This window comes from Lepisosteus platostomus, chromosome 24 (genome assembly GCF_059453375.1).
Source record: "Lepisosteus platostomus isolate fLepPlt1 chromosome 24, fLepPlt1.hap1, whole genome shotgun sequence".
Taxonomy (NCBI): Eukaryota; Metazoa; Chordata; class Actinopteri; order Semionotiformes; family Lepisosteidae; genus Lepisosteus; species Lepisosteus platostomus.
The window spans coordinates 12,273,745-12,293,945 of NC_142634.1; the positions used below are offsets into that span (position 1 = coordinate 12,273,745).

The 20,201-nt window shown below is 38.8% G+C and overlaps 1 protein-coding gene across 20 annotated transcripts in view; it reads left to right on the top strand.

Annotated features, from left to right (window-relative positions):
* The window catches only part of LOC148641680 (RIMS-binding protein 2-like), a 121,339-nt gene that overhangs the window by 90,707 nt on the left and 10,431 nt on the right, over positions 1–20,201 (top strand). For 13 of the 20 annotated variants that reach the window (XR_015929713.1, XM_088617778.1, XM_088617786.1 and 10 more), the window contains 11 exons: positions 1,011–1,120; positions 1,874–2,692; positions 9,346–9,500; positions 9,824–10,306; positions 11,602–11,751; positions 12,231–12,386; positions 14,807–15,628; positions 17,209–17,326; positions 17,924–18,076; positions 19,626–19,795; positions 19,907–20,075. Coding sequence is in view for 19 of the 20 variants with exons in the window: in XM_088617778.1 (XP_088473904.1) it covers positions 1,011–1,120; positions 1,874–2,692; positions 9,346–9,500; positions 9,824–10,306; positions 11,602–11,751; positions 12,231–12,386; positions 14,807–15,628; positions 17,209–17,326; positions 17,924–18,076; positions 19,626–19,795; positions 19,907–20,075 (3,305 nt within the window). In the remaining variant the exon portion in view is untranslated. The remainder of the gene's footprint in view (positions 1–1,010; positions 1,121–1,873; positions 2,693–9,345; positions 9,501–9,823; positions 10,307–11,601; positions 11,752–12,230; positions 12,387–14,806; positions 15,629–17,208; positions 17,327–17,923; positions 18,077–19,625; positions 19,796–19,906; positions 20,076–20,201) is intronic. The other 7 variants (XM_088617777.1, XM_088617782.1, XM_088617783.1 and 4 more) reach the window with 4 other exon arrangements.

Below are 20,201 nucleotides of genomic sequence, written 5' to 3' on the forward strand. Positions count from 1 at the left end.
GTCTAAAATGTTGCATACTGGAACAACATTTCAAATGGGAAATGGATCATCATACACATCTCGCTTCACATACTGTATTGAAGGACATCAATAATCAATGCATGTTCTGGGCATTATCTTTGCAAATTTTCCTTCATTGTTGCAGTTTATTTGTCTTGAAATCTGAAAAACCTGGCAATGGACAATGCTTGCCTTGAGAAATTCCAGGACTGCAAGAGAAAATACTGTATCTTCCTGCATGGAAATAAAATCATGCCAACACCTTGAAGAGCACAATGTTCTCAAGCTTCCTTTGTAAAGACAAGGGGATTTATTGTGACAGCGCAACCACAGAGGCTACACAAACAACAAAGACGTGTACTCACCTGAATCTTGAATCCCACACCATCAGCACATGAGTCACCCTTGGAAGATTAAGGCATTTGGATAAAGGAAGAGGGACACAATTAGCAACTGACATGAAGAAACGTGACATATAGACATTTTTACACAAACACAAATTCTTTCTGATGTAAATATTGTAATTGTTTTGTCTGTTATTTTCTGATCTGGAGTATGTCTTTTGTGCATTGCAGACAAGGATAGGATGTTTAAATACTAACAAATGAGTCTGTAATTGCCTAGACCTGAACAAGGGAGAAGGGAATTATATTTCATATTTTAAGTATATTTGTGTCCTGCGTTAATTGTTGGGAAAGAATTAGATGGTAGTGTAGTGGAGAAATAGTAAGACAGTTAACAATTGCATAATGCAGGTGAATAACTGGACTAATTGGTGGAGCAATATAAACTACATATAACATGTTTTCACAGTAATTATGGACTTTTGACATTATATTTTAATTCTTTTAACCAACAGCATCACAATCCTGGCCAGCTTAGTATGAGTAGGTCCTTTTGTCCTGACATATTTTAGATGGGGCCCTCTGTTTGCCTCATTCCTCCATGTTATTGTGATATCTGTAGGCTCCCTATTTTATAATTCTGGTTTTCTCCTTTCTCTGTTTTAGTTACAACCCCTATGATGGACCCAATGAAAATCCTGAAGCAGAGCTCCCCCTTGTTGCTGGGAAATACCTCTACGTCTATGGAAATATGGATGAAGATGGGTTCTATGAAGGTCTGTTGCATGAGGTGTACTTCAGCTGTGTGTTGTACCTGACTGTAGTTAATCCACGCCTCTCTTGTATTAAATACTTATTCCTTCTTTATGTATTTTATTAAAAGTAAAGAAAAGAGAAAGAGAAACAGCATGAAATTAAAAAGTAACACAGAGAACCAACCTAGATATTAAAAGCTAAATAATTAATCACCTGCAAAAATTAATGAACCACTAAAATTTTAATTACTAACATACTGTATTATCTCATGTTATTAAATTGCTGAACAGTAGTTTAAGGATTTATTCATCAGGAATCGGATTCGAAAAAGTCATATAGCTAATTTAACGTTCAGCATTAACAGAATAATTAGACATCCATGCTCACATAAACCATTAATGCAAGTATGAATCCATTACTTTGCATTAAACAATAAATGTGCCACATCCTGATTTTGTTTAGATTTTTAATAACACTGAATATTGCACTGAGTGTTACCCAGATCCTACCATGACATAAAGGTGATTTCTAAAATGAAAAATATATGCAGGTATGCCTATTAGTGAAGTAGATAAGTAACAATGGTAAGCATTATTGCTTGTCTTCAGTGAAGCCGTGTTGGGTATTTATCCTTCTGCTTGTACCACATATGAAGTTGCTTTCATTGTAAAAAAACTGATGTTTACTGCTGTTATTCTAAAACCACAGATCTATGAAGTTTATATTGTGTTGCTTTTTCTCAAATTCTTGTTCTTACGGTGTTTCTCCAATAGGAGAGCTGCTGGATGGGCAAAGGGGTCTCGTTCCTTCCAACTTTGTGGACTTTGTGCAGGACGAGGAGATGCCTTCGGTCCACGCCGTGGACGGCGGTAAAGAGCAGGGTTACCTCAACCACACGGGCCAGGCGAGTAGCGGCATTCTGCCCGATTCCAAATTCGACGGCAGCTTGACTGGTGACATCACCAGCTCCTGCAGCAACGGGACAGGGACCCTGGATGTCAGCATCGACGAGATCGGCGAAGATATTGTGCCTTACCCCAGGAAAATCAACCTGATCAAGCAGTTAGCGAAGAGCGTGATAGTGGGCTGGGAGCCGCCTGTTGTGCCTCCGGGATGGGGCCCCATCAGTGGTTACAATGTCTTAGTGGACAAGGAGGTCCGCGTGAGTGTACCTTTCGGTGGCAGGACAAAATCTCTGATAGAAAAGCTGAACCTGGCTACCTGCACGTATAGGATATCCATACAGAGTATCACTGAGAAGGGGCTTTCAGATGAACTGCGCTGCACCCTGCTGGTGGGGAAGGACGTGGTGGTGGCGCCTTTCTACCTCAGGGTGGACAACATCATGCAGACGTCTGCAGAGCTCTCCTGGCTGCCCAGCAACAGCAACTACAGCCACACGATCTTCCTGAACGACGTGGAGTATGATATGGTGAAGGCCGCCTGCTACAAGTACCAGTTTTTCCAATTAAAGCCCAACTTGGTTTACAAGGTGAAGGCAGTGGCTCAGCCCCACCAGATGCCTTGGCAGCTGCCCCTGGAGCAGCGTGAGAAGAGGGAGGCCTCTGTGGAGTTCTGCACACAGCCCGCAGGTCAGACCATGCTCTTTTTCTCACCGCACTGTCCTAGACAGACCCGCTGTCCTTCCATGTCGTCATGGCGACATATTTCCACGTAAAACAAACACTTGTAAAATGTAAAGGACTGTGATGAAATTTCTAAATGTATTTTCATACTTTCTCAAATACTGGATATTGGTGTAGCATTGTGCTTGTAGAAAAACATAGCAGGTAATTTCATCTAATTATTGATAGTTCAACTGTAATTATCTGTACTTTATATCACTTGACACACTAAGGGTATCTAGAGAAGACCTATGATCAGTTGAACCTAGGGTTATTCTCAACAGGGGAAAGTTAACCTGGAAGTTTCTTATCATTTTGATCAGGTTTTTTGGTTTCTGGATCTTACACTTATCCTTTTTAGTGCTGCGGTAGTACACTGTGTCAATCTCAGGTGCCCTGCTACACAAAAGATCAGAAAGACAAGTGATAAAACTGCTTCACCAACTGAAAGGTGCAGCCTTAAGAAGGTCATTCTGTTGGAGACCAAACTGAAATTCAGCCAGGACACATGGATATCGCCCCTACTCTTTCAAACAGTGCCAAAGGATCTTTAATATCTGAGCAGTGAGAACCTCAGGTTAACATTTCAGCTGAGGGACAATGTATTCTACAAAGTTTCCCCATAAAATAAAACCAACAAATTAGTTAACTTTTTAGTATTTTACGTTTTTCTTCATTAGAGCATCCTACAGAGCTGAGATAAAAAAAATTGAGCAAGTTAAATAACCTCATATTATCTCAAACAGTTGTTGTGCCTCAATAATGAGCATCTTAAGCTGACGTTTTCTTATTCTGTCACCATAGCAGTAGAACCTGTAAGACATTTTCTGTTATTGGAAAGCTGCGGTGACTCACTGATTTCAATAAACCTCAATCAAAGAACATTACCTGTACACTTAGTACTGCATACAAAAGAAGTTAATGAAGAGGTCAAAAAGATAACGTCACACATGACAGCCCCTGGATATTCCAATTTGATACTTGTAGTTTACAATATTACCTGTATTTAATTTTTTTTAAGTCTTCAAGTAGTATTCTGACTCTATAATTCATTGTGACAGATACTTTGCCTGTTATTTTTTGGCAATTTATCTTATTGTACATTCTTTTATTGTCATTATTTTGATGCTGCTCTTGAACTTGCAGGGTAATAAAAGTTCTTTTCTGGCTGCTGAATTAAGCAAAAAAAACAGCATTTTCTTTTTTGCCAACAGTGTGGAGGATTGGTTTAAAGTTCTGGATTAATGACTGGATGTTTTTTTTTAATTCAAATCCCATGTAAGACATTGCTTTTGTACCATAATCTAAAATAATTTATAGCTAATAAATTCCTGACAAGAGCTACAAGATTTGTTATAGAAGAAAAGAGAAGAAACACCAGTAGACCAGTAGAACAAACATGTTGTCCTTTTTTTCCCAAATAACTGCTGTTACTCTTATTTGTTTGGATTTATGTCCCACGAGAAAATTTGTTTCAAATGGGGTTTAACCAGTCAGGGTTTGCAAAACTCACAAGTCATTACTTGTGAGATTTTAATTCTGATTCTGCAATTCTTATTTATTTTCAGTAGAAGATAGTTCTTACATATTGACTCTAATGAAGATCACGTTTGTATGAAGAAATCGCATCAGTTGAACATGTACACTTGTGCAGCACAGATAATGTGACCTTTCAGGAGTATGCACACGCTCCTTCTCCTAGGATTCAACCATTTGCAGTCAAGTGTCTCCTAAGCCATCTGTGCAAGCTGGTTTGTGTGGCCAGAGGAAGTGGTAATTTCCTGGTAATTTGCAGTTTGTCAGTGGTGAACATGAGGGTGTTCACCTTGTGATGTCAGGAAAGTTTGATAAGATAAAGATAGCATTTGAGTGCTTTTCAATTACAGGGGAGATATCCCTGCCCCTGATGATTAACTATTAGATTACAGGATGCAGTTCATATGGGGCATATTTGTGTTAGTTTAGGAAATGGAACATTTGAGCACATTTTCTGCTCACACATACTGTAGTGAACACAGTTTCATTGTACTGATTTGAACCTCTGCGCAAAATTGGAAGGGCAAATGTAAGGCACAATTGGGAGGTCTTCATCCTGAAACCCCCAGTGTGTGTGTAGTCATTCTTCCTGTCAATATTGACAAGCTTTATCTCTGCATTTTCCCTGGTTTGTGAGCTTTATAATCAGTCACATTCCACCGTAGCACATATATGAATTAATTAGCTATTAATTTACTTAATATGTTCTGTAAAGTCCCTTGATATAAGGAAATGTTACAACTAGCTCAAACTGGATAAATCAACAATTAATTTGCTTCATTTTAAAGCTTTGTGGTATGATTAAAAAAATTTTGAAACAGTATATTCAAAGCTGATTTATCCTTCGGGGGGAAAGAACTAAGTAGTTCTGGTAATTAAGCTACACCATTTATATATGTTTTGCATACATTCTGTCCTTCAGTTCCCATCGTGTTGCTGTTTTCTGTAACGTTAGTTTTTTACAGGACAGGCCTGTTAGCCTTGTGTCCAACCTCCAACATGGGGGACCTGGCGCCCGATGTGGGACACAAACCCACTACCCTGAGATTATGAGTCTCATGCTCTACCAGCAGAGCTAGTAGGGGCCTATCACAATAATGCTCCAGCCAAAATCACAACTGTCTGATCACAGCATGTCCACACTTTCTCCGTTAGAAATGTGATCTGTTGTTTTGGACCCTTTGTGTTTCCACCCACTGAATTATTTTGTATTTTATTTTACTTTCAATATGAACAAATAAGGTATTTTAAAGAACTGAGTTCATTAAGTCTTTGCCAACCTTTCAGGTGATGTTTTCTGCATTATTTTTTCTTTCTCTTTGCTTGACAATAAAAATGAAAAATGTGCTAATTTAGGCCAGGTCTACACAGGTGGCACTCAGATTTGCTAAGCTGGTTGCTGGCTGCTTCTGCAACCAATTCATTAGAAATACCGTGCAGCCTGACAGGCCAGGAAGCAGATTCTGTAGCATTAGCATGACAGGCTACTCCTGTAGAACCTGAATGATAGATCCTTTTCATTTTTCACACACCAGCTGTGACAGTGCAAGAGCTCAGAAACCACACATGGTGAAATCAGCTGAGCTGTGTATTCCTGCCTGGGACTTGTCAAATGTTCTTGACTGGACGTGTTCATTTTTCTAATGACAAGGTTATTAAGCTAGAAAATGAGAAATGTTGAATCACACCCTACCCCTGGATGTGTGAGTGTTTGAGGATGTGTTTGAGTGTTCTCTTGTAGTTAGTGTTTTAAAATGATTTAAATTAATAATCAGAAGACCTAGTGTTCAAGAAGTGTCAGTAATAATAGAAATACCTTAGATGTGTGGAAAGTAGTACTACTGTACTGAAAACAATTGTGTCCAGACAACTGCTGTAATTTGACAGTAATAGTTTATTTTGTCGTAGTCTACAGAAGTTTATTAGCGCCACAGAGAAAAAAAAATAGGTTTATAAGAAATAGTATTGCATTTAAACAAGACAAGTATTGCGTTTAAACACAGTAGTTAATTTGTGAACAATGTTGCCTACCATATTAATATATTACATTATATATGCAATAATATTGTTCTGTGTAAAGTAGCGTTGACTTTAACAACATAATAATATTGTTACACTCCTCTTTTTGGAAAAAAACGTGTATGTGTACTGTCTTTTGTATACACGAAGTAGAGCACAGTGACAGTGAGCATTCCTGGGTTACAGTTGTGGCGTTTCTTTGACAAGTAGAAATGACACGGCTTTCCAAACGTATGGCCTTCTTGATGTAAAGCTGCAGAAACATGTACTGTACATCGGTTTTTGCCTACTCTTTAAACATTGAACGGCATACATTCACGATGACTTGATAGTAAGACTTCCGTCATTGTCAGCCAGGGAACCAAATGTGTCCCATAGTGGACTTGGAAACAGTGAATGTTATAAGGTAGAAAGAGGAATAGGACATCTGAAAAAACTGTAGACCAATTATTCCCAGTCCAAAACCATGTGTTTAAGTAATCTCCAATGGCAGTGTCTTAACATTTTCAGGCAAATATCCCTTTGCAAAACCTCAAACACACAGTATCTACAGAAGAATCAGAAGATTGACACGATTACAAATACTGCAAGAAGTGTTACACATGTCCCTATGGATTTATTTAAAATAATTCAGTTTCAATTAGTGAAACAAAGATTGAGATTATTTTTTAAAACAAATCAGCAGTGTGTTCTGTAATTTTATTTTTCGAAACTGTTCCTGGTAACCCAGCCTATAGTCCTTCTTTCTTCAGTTAGGTTTTCTTACTTTGTTTACAAGCAACTCAGCACTTACAGTATTCTAACAAAGAATTCCATTATTTCTTTCAAATTAGGGTGGTTTTTCAACACTGAAAGATTGATTTTTTCATAATGTGCGACTAAAGTCATTTGAGGTGTAATTACCATTGCTTCACCTTTACTTTCATTATTACTTAACAGCAATTAAAACAACAGGAATCATGTTAAGCTCAGTGATGAGTGTGCTGGATGTGAACTGAACCCAGCAGCTGTATTGATTGAAAGTATTTCACTCTTGGGCAGCTCTCACTGTCAGAGGTAGTGAGCCTTGCCACTAGGCATGGTCACCTTGAGCTCTTTATTAATTTTTTTTCTTCTCATTTTTGTCTTTTTATAGTATTCCCATTTCACTGCGTGTGTCTTTTGGTGCTCATGAAGAAATTCCAATAGTCATTGATAAAATAATTTTCCTCGCTTTTCTTAACGACACTGGTGGTGGCTCAATGCCAAAAGTCTTGGCAACTCTCACGCTGTCACCAGCTTTAACAGCACTGTCAGCTGATTGCGGCTTTGATTCAGCTTCCTTAGCCTTTCGGATTTAATAGTAGGTTCTGCTGTTTTCAAAGCCTAAATTGACTTCAGCACATGCATTATTGAAGACACATGGTGATTGAGCTTGGGAAGCAGCTTGCCAGAAGGTATCCTACTGGACCACCCTTTAAAATCGTTTTGAATTTATTGTAAAGAACTGTTGGAGACATGCAGTGCTTGAGTATTTCTGAAAATAAGTATTCAGTGTTTAAAAATAAATTTCCTGCCCCAGGACTAGATTCAGCTGTAGTATAAAAACCAGACCATTTTCCCACAGTACTGAGTGAGTTGTTTTGAGCCCCTCTCTGTGCTCAAATTTCTATGTTCTTAAGGAAATATCATTTGTACCTTTTCTCATGAAGGCTTGGTAAATTCATTTGATGTTTCATTGCAGCAGAACAGACACTTGTCCGGTCAGTACATGATCAATGCATCATATGGTGGCTCCACTGGGTGCATTAACTAGTTTAAAATCCATTTACTCGAGTGCCTTTTTCTCTGTAAGGGGGAATAAGATCCTTTCAAATTAATAGTGCTAAAAGGGTTGTTCTAATACACTGTTAATCCTGTCCCAAAATCAGACTCTTTGAAGATTCATCTCAAACATAGGTTTGGAATTCTGTGTTATTGAAAAAATTAGCACATCTTTAGGTCACCACGACTTAGGTTAAAGGACTTATGGTATAGTAAACATTTTTATTCATAAATCTTTTTTCAGAGATTTATGAATAAAAATGTTTACTATACCATAAGTCCTTTAACCTAAGTCGTTCGCAGTTTGTAGATGACACCATATTGCTTCTCAGTAATAGAATTACCCTGATGTGCTTATTACACCATGAACAACAAATAAAAAATAAGACTTCTGGGACTCTGAAAGCACACATCCCAAGTTGTTCTTGGACTGCTGTTACACTTTGTGAAGGGCTTACTTTCCCAATTCGGTCTCAGCTGTACTGCCAAAGAGGTTAAAGAATTGACCTTCGGGAGCTGAAAAAGTTTGGTGTGAATATGCCACCTAAATGTACTAACATGGAAAAGAAACACACTCAAGCTGCATATAACTGGCATTTTTATGGAAACACATTAATTAAACATTCAGTATTCTTTTATCCCAAGGGAAAATACTACCCGAACAATCAAAACACTCAGTATTTTAAAATTGAAAATAACATTATGGTGTGTGCCTCATAAATTATTGATGCAGAGCACACACGACACTTTCATTGTACTGTACATAAGTACAGTAACCTCCAAATGTATCCATAGCCCATCTGAACTGTGATTAAACTTCTTTTAGACAGAAAGTGAGAGAGAGAACACCCACTATTTCTCATATAAAAATTAAAGTCTTATTTAGACTTTCACTATTATGTGTATAAGCTACATCTTTTTTATGTCAAAAACGGCTACAACCAGTCTAAATGTACGATTTTCATGTCTTCATACCCCAAAACTCAGTATCTTGTGAGCCCTCCTTCTACATAGGTACAGGGTTATGTACACATTCTATTAAAATAAATGATATTTTTAGAGTAATGCTATTACTCTGTACTACTAAGAATACATTTTTCTTGCTTTTAATTTGTAAATGTTAAAGAGTCTTGATGTAAACCGGCATTTTCTTTGCTACATTGACTTAGCTGCCGCCCTTCAGGCCTGTGAACCCACTTGAAGGCTGCTGTATGGGCCACTAGGCTGTGTGCTGGTGAGCCTGACGTGTGGTGTCCCTCCAGCAGGGCCCCCCGCTGCCCCCCAGGAAGTGCAGATCGAGTGCGGGTCCGCTCCAGGGGTCATTCAGGTGAGGTGGAAGCCGCCGCCCCTCAGCCCAAACGGAACCTCCAATGGAGCTAATGTGGTCGGCTATGCTGTGTGCACAAAAGGACAGAAGGTGAGCCAGCAAGCGTCGCAACTGCTGTGTCCCTGTTTTATTTTAACAGTATTCTGAACTGTATTTTATATACAGTATATTTTAGATTTTCTGCTTTTCTATTTTCAGGGTACTGTAGCCTAGGGGGTCGGGTGGGTTGTGGGCTCAGTTTTGGGTTTCATTGAGTTCAGCATGTATGGAAAATGGCTGATCAGTCCTCCCTAACTAGAAGGAAATGCAGTGAGCTTAGCAGAAACAAGCTCCTTGCTCTTTCTGTAATCCATGAGTTGTGCAGCGGATCCATTTACCCTGCTGAAGTTTTTATTTCCCCCCTCTCGTTGCAGATTGCGGAAGTCCTGTACCCCACAGCAGACTACGTGACGGTGGAGCTGACGAGAATCCAGTGTCTGGAAGCCAGGGAAGTTATTGTCAGGACGTTATCAGCACAAGGGGAGTCTCAGGACTCCCCCGTCGCCGTCATTCCACACAACCTCCTGGTGCCTCCGCCCCCTCAGCCTCACCCCGCCCCCAGGCCCAAGCCAGTAGCAAGTGCCAGAGAGCCAGAAACCAAAGAGGAGCCCGGCGCGGCTCCGAGCGCGCGGCTGAGCGAGCCCTGGGAGCCGGCCCGCTCGCCCTCGCCCTCCCCCCTGCTTCACGGGCGCTCCCTGGAGCCGCCTGCCCCCCACTTCCACAGCCCTGCGCCCGCCCGCCGGTCCCCCTCTCCGCAGAGGATACTCCCGCAGCCTCAGGGAGAGCCCATCCCCAACACCGTGGCCAAGGCCATCGCCAGAGAGGCGGCCCAGAGGGTGGCCGCGGAAAGCAGCCGGGTGAGTGGCCCCCGAGTGGCCCCCGAGTGGCCCCCGAACTCAGGAGACGAGCTGTATCGATGTGCGGTTTACAGGCACGCGTTCCTAACCTGTAACTGTGTAGCAAAGATGTTCAGGACCCATTTAATTCAAGATTAACATCCTTAGCCAAGTTTGATGCCAATCAAAACTTTTTAAAAGTTTCCTTTTCCGTCCTGCATGGCAGGGCTGATAGTAATTGCAGAGTTCTGTACTCTGATTGCAGCAATCACCGTTATAATTAGTTGGTTTTGTCTCCCTCTCTTTTGTGGGTAATTATCATCTACATGTTTGCCGAGTGATTAGAAATATTCTGCATTAAAGTTCATGAAGGCACTGTCAGCTTTTTTTTTTTCTCTCTTAACTTTTTTACCTTTGTCATTTTCTTTTGTTAATTAAGCTGTCTCTGTGGATTGAACACAGAATTGAGAACTGGGTTGACCTTTGATTTATTGCTGAATGTGAGGTCTGCTTGTTGGCCCTGCTTTTCTGGAGTGGAGTAAATTATGATTCCCAAATCAGGAGTGGCATTAGCTGGAGTTCTCTAGTTCTCTAGGAGTGTTAAGTGCATCTGTAAAAATCATTACTGTATGTTATAGAAAAAGTCTTTACAGTCCACATTAAATCATGAAGTTTAATACATGCTATTTAGTATTGCCATAGTATGCTATCAGGAAAATTTAGTTTTTTTTTCCAAAAATATATAATACATGTAAGATATAATGACAGTGATTTTTTCTGAAAAGTCTGTGTAATCTAAAAACACTTTTCTGTGGAATTAATACTGTTTATCTTCTAATATGTAAAACAATAGGAAATCATTTGCATACATTAGCTCATTCCAAGCCTTGAGTCTTGTAATACAGAAAGGAAAAATATCCTAATGTTTTTAATGTATTTTTTTTACTGAATAAATACTTTTTAGCTATAATGTATTCTAGATTCTTGTTTTTGCTTTTTATTTGACTTTAAATAGATTCACAGGAAATTCACATTATTAAGTTATTTAGTACTTTTATCTCAAGAAATAAACCTATCAAATGTGCCTTAACTGGATTATTAATACTATAAAATGCATTAGTAAAGATACAATATGATATAGAATATGTAGACCACGGTATATTTTACAATGATATATACTTAATATATATATCTTAATATATCTTAAAAGTGCAGTGAATGTTAAGCAGGACATACTGTAGCATCAGTTTTTACATCTACTGTAGGTCCATGTTAGTAAGCTGGACTTGTTTTCAATTGGTGGTATTTGGTTTTAGATGGAGAAAAGGAATATATTCAGTGAGAGGAGCAGCACCATTCATCCTCTGAACTCGGATGAAGATGAAGACGGCTACGAATCTCCACATGTGAAGAGGCGGGGGGCTTCAGTGGATGAGTTTCTGCGGGGCTCAGAGCTCGGCCGGCAGGTAAATCACTCTGTGTGCAGTACAGGCAGCAGTGCCTGTATAGCAGGGTCAGTCTTGATTATCCAGAGTCTAACTATCCTTCCCACCTTCTTGTGGCCTTTTATTATTTGTGATTTGAGCATGTACCCACAGTGTACAATATTACTTTGCAGATGCACGCCAAGCTTTGTATGTCACATTGGAAAAAAAAACTGTATAAAACATGTTTCCCATGGCAATTTCAAGCAATATGCAGCATGCACATGATGTGATGTTTTAGGTTAATTTAATTTCGATGAATTATTACATTTTCTGAGGTCTGTGATGTGAATAAAGCAAGGTTGTGAGTAAAGCAGTGGTCTCCCCCTGCTGGCTGCTCGGTTGTACTGCACAAACGAATCAAGAGCAAGATTGCAGTCTGAAATGTGCATCACGCAAGGGAAATGTGCAGAGCTGTAGACTGGCGGACTGAATGGGATTTCTCCCTTTCCATCGCCCAGCCCCTCTACAGCCACAGTGAAGACTATCAGACAGAGAGCAGCCGGGGCTCAGACTTGTCAGACATCATGGAAGAGGATGAGGAGGACCTCTATTCAGAGATGCAGCTGGAGGAAGGTGGTCGGAGACGCAACATTACCTCTCACAACACACTCAAGGTACGGGGTCTCCTGTGCACATGTACCTGCGGAAAAACCATGCTGATGGGACCAGCGCCCAAGCCCCCAACATCCACAGTGCTTCTGCCTCCTGCTTCTTCTCTGTGACTGATCCCTATCTTAGAAGCACTGCACTCCCTCTCTGACGCATGAACTGCCCCGGTGTAACTTAAGCTGAACTCCTTGATTTCCTGTCTGTGGCTTAAGCAGCCGGCTCACACCATCTCAAGCGCGACTACGTGCAAGCCTTGTGAGTTAGATGCATGCACCTGAAATGCTGAGCAGAAGTTACATCTTGACAAGTCCTAGCGATATTTGTTCCAATTTGATTCCATGGGCCTGCGACCAAACACTCTAGATTATGGTGTGTTCAAACATAGCCTGTAAAAAGGTCAAAATTAATTGCAAATAAAAGCTATATTATAAGTCAAGCATATTTAATTAAATTTAATGAAAAATTAGTGGTAGTAACAGCAGTAGTAGTGGTAGCAGCAGCAGTAGTAGTAATTTGTTTATCCCTCACCCAAGTGACTGACAGTGGCAACAACAAAGCAGATACAAATGTGTATTAATTTTATTTTGCTGATAAAAAATTAAGTTGTGAGCACCTTAAACTTTTCAAGAAGTAAAAAAATGTGAAATGTTAAATAACAATGCAAAGTTAGAATTCAAAAGATATAACGAATACCCATACTTCGTAAATAAAATTCGGGAATCTCATTTAAGTAAGCTTGCTTAAATGAAATGAATTATTCACTTTTCGTTTTTGTTTGTCTCATGTTATTTCTGTTTCTGTTTTTTCTAGATGTAGATGCTTATTGTGTATAGATTGTCTCCATCAAAAATGGTATTGTACAGTGGCACAATATAACAATACATTAAAACAGAAGATTTCATTTACTTAGCATGTATTTTTTTTCTTTTTTTAGAAGAACATTACAAAGTACAAAAAGTAATACATTTAAAAGTTTCTTTGTCATCTTTATAACTAAGAGAAGAGTGTGTATTATCTGGTAGCTACAAAAAGACATCTATTGTTTTAATTTCTTATATATAAGAAATATAAGCTTCTACGAGGATTTCTGTAACTATTGACAGGATATTTAAACTCAGAAGCATGTGATTGACATTGTGAAGCATTCTACTAGATAATTTACAGAATTAATCAAGCATTTAATATGATCGAGCCTTGTACATACTCTGGGCTGTATTTACAATACATGCATCCAATCGGAGTCTTATAAATCAATTTTTTTCTGTCCTGAAAAAAACACTCCTCTCTTTTTCTTTTTTGAGATTATTTTAAACACAAACGCTATCTTTGCTTAATTGCGATTTTTGTTTTTCGTCGTCTTGTCCTGAACTACAATTCATTGCTATTCATCTTGGAAGAATTATTGATACAGAATCAGACTGTCGGAATCATTGAAGACAGGTGGTCGGAGTTGATTCAGGTTACTGACTTAGTGACTTTAATAAATAATAATACAGAGAATGTTTAGTGTGACAAGCTTTTAGATTGTTTTCAGCATTCAATTCTGAATCTTGAGATAAACACGCTTCTGCTTTTATAACATGTTTGTGTTTAATTGAAAATATATAAAAATATGTCCCTGCTGAGCAAAGATCCTTTTTACAAAAAAATCATGGTTAAACCATGAAGCATTCTTATTTTTACTGCAGGTTTTGTCTCAGAGATCAGAATGCTAGCTGCTTTCAGCAGCTGACGGTCAGCTCTAATCTCTGTTAATTTGTTCACTTAGAACAAAATCAGGTAAGAGAAAATATAAACTAGTAAAGGAATATCATGCAAAAGGAGGACGGTAAAATAAACAATAATGAAAAGGTCTTTTTTCAAGCACCTTTCTTGGAAACAAATTGAAAATGGTTAGAAGCCAATACAGTATATAATACTGTCTGCACCATGTATTAGTGCTCTGCTGCTCATATACCAGTAACTCTAGTTTCACTCACTCATATACAGTAGAATGTGCTTGGTCTGTGTTTTATTGTTCTTATCGTTTAAGCTTTTTTACTGTTGTCACTGTATGTATTCATTTCCATGAGGATTTATAATTTGGCAGTTTTCTGTCTTATTTTGCTGAGCATTTTGGCCCTTTCAAAATCTATGTCTCCTTCCAAATCCCCTTGAAACCACATCTTATTATTTCTATTTTTCCCCTCACAGATTCCCGGTCAAAGCATGCCATTTCCGTCATGGAATGAAACTGCATGCATTACGTTTTGCCATTGCCTCTAATAACTAATTCTGTCTTTATTTTGTCTTTTTCCCATTTTATTTTTTATCACACACTGTGTTGTGTCCTGCCCGTTCTAACACCTCCAAATCAAAATTTTAAAAAAATAAAATAAAATTTTAAAATCAAAACACAACAACAACAACAAAAAATAAAATAAAGGCTACTTGTAAGCGTAACAATATCAGTGAAGAAGACTGGGACCTCCTCTGGGAATCATCACCCCAAAAGCAGCTCTGCAATAAAAAACTTTTCAGTATTCCAGAGGTGGCAGAAGAGGACTTTGACACAGGGGAAATGACCCAAAGATTGAGGCTGGATGAAGGCCAAGGTGTGTTTCATGGGACCCCAAATGAGCTTAAGTCCACCATGCAGGGAAGATGCAGAACATCCACCAAAGTCTACTACCAGGATATTAGGAAGCAGTATTTCCTGTCTCCCAGCAAACGCAGTATCCTTCTGAAACAGCGGTCAGGACGAAGCATGGAGGACTGCCCTGTGTTAGAAGACCGAAGCTGCAGCAGGCTGAGTAGACAGGTGACCAGGAGCCCTGATAGTGGTTTGGACTGTGGTAGTGAGGAAGAAGAGGCTCGTTCCCTGACTTACAGGAACCATTGCCACACGAGCCCACTGAGAGCATCACCGGGGCCTAATGTAAATTCTAACTGTGATGTGGGTCCAGAAAGCAGAGTACCGACGCAGTCCACAGGCCGTAAGAGAACCCTGACCAGGCAGAGCATTGTTGAAGAAGACTTCTGTGATATTCCCTCGTCAACTGCAAAGACAGTGCACATAGCAGATTTTAAATCAAGGGATCTCAAATGCAGACCTAACAAGGACGTGACAAAAAAACCTAGTACAAACGTAGTCTTGAATGAAAGGAGACATGACACCTGCAGGACCGATGCCAAAATTTGTCAGAAAGACTTTAAGGCAGCGAGTACGGTTGCAAAGCTGGTCAACAGGGAAATGGACGAAACTCTGGTGTGTGAACTAGAAGCTCATCTGCTTTACATTAGCATCCCGAATCAGTAAAATTTCATTCTTTTTCTAGTTCTTGGTGTCTTTCTGTGGGATCTCTTTTTTCATTTCTTTGTTTTTGCTCAATATTTTGGACTTTTTTTCCTGCTGTGCATTGCATCGTGCCAATTTATTTCTGCTTCATTAGTGCATAGTTGTTCTTTTTCATAGAAAGTGCAGTGATTTATGCTTTTTTGTACTTCAAGAAAAAATCTTTTTTTTTTCTGGTTACCTAAAGGCCATTTAAAAAGAGTTTGTTTCTTGTTTCTGTGCCAAAAATGTTTTTTCAATTGAGCTTCAAGACAGTGGTCCAACCATAATTGTTTCTCAGTCATGTAATGTTTAAAAGACAGCTTGAATTCCTGATCCTTATATTTTCTGTAGATTTGCTCTAACACTTTCCGCTACCAAGTGGAAAAATAGCATCACAAAACTTTTACAACATGCAAGGTTTGAACTGTGAGCTTTCAATGGTATTTTACCTGGTTGGAAAACATTCTTATAGGAACATCTTCCTATTATGTTTTTATTTTGAAAACAATATGTATCTTCTTGGGATTTCCCTGTTAACTCCTTTCAAGTCTTACTGGAACCTTTGTCTAATTGAGAGATATTACAAAAATTACATTCTTCTAAAAAACTATTGTATTTCTGAATCTATCTCCTCTTAAAGCTCATAGTGTGGCATTCTGCTGCTAAATAGGAGGCCATCTGGTGGTGTAAATGTTAGGTTTTTTTTCCTGTATTGAATTATTATTGAGCAGATTACTGGATTCAAGATTCACTGATTCTTAATATAAATAATTGAAAACGCCTTCAAATTGCGTTTTAAGTGAGTAACTTAGCAGTCATTATAACAACTCTTTAAGAACAAACCATGAAATATACTGTATTGTAGCTCCATTTTAGTGTGTTTAGTCCGTCTTAGCATATGGAATGTGAGTTCATTATTCATTGTTTGAAAGGAAAACCCACTTAGGAATCAAAATACCAAAATAGTCTTTAAAGGATTAAGTCAATTGTCATTCATAATGCTCAGTTTTTCATTTATCTCTTACAAAAACAAAAATCAAACAGCTGTATGTTTTTCTGTCAGTGTTAACGAAGTGACCTCTTCTCTTCGATCATTCTGTTTCTATGAGAAAAAAATGTTTTTCTTCAAAGTCAGAATTCTTCTTCCATTCTGTGTTGAATTGTGTGCTTTTTACAGGAGTTATTTCTTTCCCATGATGCCATTCAGAAATAGACTTCCATGCAGAAGCCATTATGGTTGTGCCCATAGCTCCTGGATACAAAATACCCACCCTGCTTTTCATCTTGTTTTCCATTTCAAAAGACATGCAGAACAAAAAACAAGAGTAATGGTCTTTAGCTAAACATTTAATTTCAAACAAATATGATTTATGTTGCCCTTAAGGTTTGTTCTGTTTGTTTTGCTTCTTTAAGAAATTACTTTAAAGAAAAGATTGTTTTTTTATGTTTTTTGTCGGAGAGTCCCTGGTTCACATGAAGCCGTGATGCTGATTTTATTCTTTTGTTTTAAGATTTTAGGGAACCCTTCCTCCACAGGACGATCTGACAGGCTGGATCACTCAGGTCGAAGACTGTCTCATGGATGTGGAGCCCAACAACGTCCCCGACCAATGATGGTTCCCTCTATTGGTTAGTGTGTTCACTTCATAAAGGAACACAAGCTACTGTGTTTTCACCATGAACCAACATTTAATCCATAGAACATGATTTAAGATTCCATAAGCTTACAGTCTTACCACCACTCTTGCTGAACAAACCAACCAAAAGATCATGTTACATACATTGTCTGCAAAATATTTGGTAGATTCAGTGACTAACTAAGAATTTCATTTGTTGATTGTTGATTGTTGAAGAATTTTTAATAAGCACATTCAAACACTGAGAGAAAAAGTCAGAAAAAAGTACACTTTCAGTTGTTATAGATGCATTTCGTACATTCAAACATTAATTGAAATGCTTTCTCTTCTTGACTTTCTCATTTCTCTGGAAGGAGTGAAACCATTGCTGTTTTACAACTGACCCCTTATTTACCTCTAACATCAGACAAGTACAGTGTGTACCCCAAGGAAGCCAAAATCTAAAAAATACAACCTAATATAAAAAGCTGAAAAGGCCTTTTTTATTTAATTTTTTTCCCAAAGCAGCCAGTTTACCGAGACTTCTAAAGGAAAGTCATACCTCCCCATCACAATCTGAATGTAATGCTTTCATTGGTGTCTTCTGTAGAGATCACCATGGACAGTAACAGTGAAGGGGGCCGTTCCAGGTCAGGGAGTGAGGGGAATCTCTCACCTCTCAAGGAGGATGTTTACTATCGCAGTGTAGCTGGACGCAAGAAATGGCCTTTACAGCGCAGTATGGCCTCTCAGCATCGATATGGTATGTGTGCAGCTCATGTGCAAAAACCAACAACAACACACTGATCGGATAAAAAAACGTCATTCGATACGCACTTTAAGAGAGATGAACCTGAATTGACTGGCCACAAAAAGGTTGTTTTTTTCTGGGGTGGGGAGCTAATGTACTGTAGGTACCTTGGTCTTTATGTTCAGGCACTCCTGAATAACACAGGTATTGAAATTAGTGTTTACAGTCTAAATTAGTGTTGGGGTGCCAGGCGAGGCAAGTAGATGCTTATTTCAGGTAACCTCTAGGAGTATGCAATTGCCATCATCCTCGATCCCCAGAAACCCCAATTATCCCCCCCTTCTAATTTTAATTTTGCATGTCAGTTCTTTTATAAGGGAACATGAACAGATAAAATCGTTAATTTTTGGTAACCTAAAAATATAAATGTACTAACCATAAAGAGTTGCATACTTGGGATGGTACCTTATCATCCAAATAAATGTTTATACTGCTCTCAGGATGTTAAATACTCAAAATAATCTTGACCTTGATTTACTTTTCTTCTGTGTCACCTTTATTCTGAAACAGAATATGAAATCTGAACAGAGAATCTGACATACTGTAAATGGCATTACTACAGAATGATTATAGTCCATGCTCCCACATACTGTACAGTACATAACCGGAAAGTGTCGATTTTCTTAGACTTCAGGCTCCATATTCCTTGTAGTCAAGGACTGGAATATTTAATCTATAACCTTTTAAATTTGTAGTTTGAGTCAGATTTCCTCTGAATGCCAAACATGTTTAACAGCATGTTTATATATTGACTGCATGATTTATTTTTAACAGACCTTGAATGCTTTGCTAGTAATTCACCAGAAGGGAGTTCTGCGCCAGAGCTGTTGGTCTAGTTCCTTCCTTTGAGTTAAACGTCTTCCTTTTAGCTAAATATATATTTTTTGTAATGAAAGCATGGAGTTATAGTTTCCTTTTGGAGTCTTACTTCTTTGTACATTTATATAGAGAGTATTTGAGGGAAGAAACATAGCTAAAATAAATCCAGTGCATGCAGCCAGTGTCGTTCAATAGTGCTGTAAAACAGCAATGTATGTTTGTTCTTGTGTTCTCATCTTCCTCCTCCTCCCATGCATGCTACCTGGGATTTCTTTCATCAGTTTACATCAGTTATACGTTCTCCCTGGTATTTTCTACATGCAACAGTTACAGTATGCGAGCTGCATTGAAAATTCCAGTTACAACGTGCATCTGTGAAGCTGTGGCAGTCATCTGTATCTGCATCAAGATGAATACGACGAGTATGAGTAAAAACAAGACCGTTTTACGCTTCAGCGTCTTTTTTTATTGTAGATAACAACCATGGCAGGCAACAAAAGTAAGAGTTTGATTAGTTAACATCTGCTTTCTCGCCAATTCCCAGCTGATTCTTATTTCCTCTGTTGTTTAGTAACGATCTTTCTCCTCAGGCTAACAAGGCACAGTGGTGACACACGTGGGCAGGATCACTGCTTGAGCTCTTGCTGTTCCGAGGTACGAGGAGGTGTTCTTTATATTTTAGATGGCTACGACAGGAGGGAGCAGCCCTCTCCCGAGTACTATGAAGACTCAGAGCCTGAGGACATGTCTCGGATCTTTGTCGCCCTGTTTGACTACGATCCACTGTCCATGTCCCCTAATCCTGATGCCGCAGATGAAGAGCTTCCTTTCAAAGAAGGACAGATAATTAAGGTGGAGTAGGACGCTCTCATTTCATTCAGTTAATCTTATCAACTGTGTACCTTTTCTCTTTCTACAGTTTTCTTGCTTTTTCTCATTCTCTTTTTTGTATTATCCTTCTAGGTATATGGAGATAAGGACACAGATGGATTCTACCGAGGAGAAATCTGTGGACGATCGGGGCTTATTCCTTGCAACATGATCTCAGAGATCCAGACAGATGATGAGGAAATGATGGAACAACTTATCAAGCAAGGATTCCTCCCCCTTAACACACCTGTAGAAAAAATAGGTACTGGCATAATCATTATCTCTTGCTTCGATACAAAAACGTCATTCACAATTGAGTATCATTCCAAGACAGTAGTCTCCATGCCAATTGAGCTGGTGCATCGCATTGATGCAATTAATTATCTAT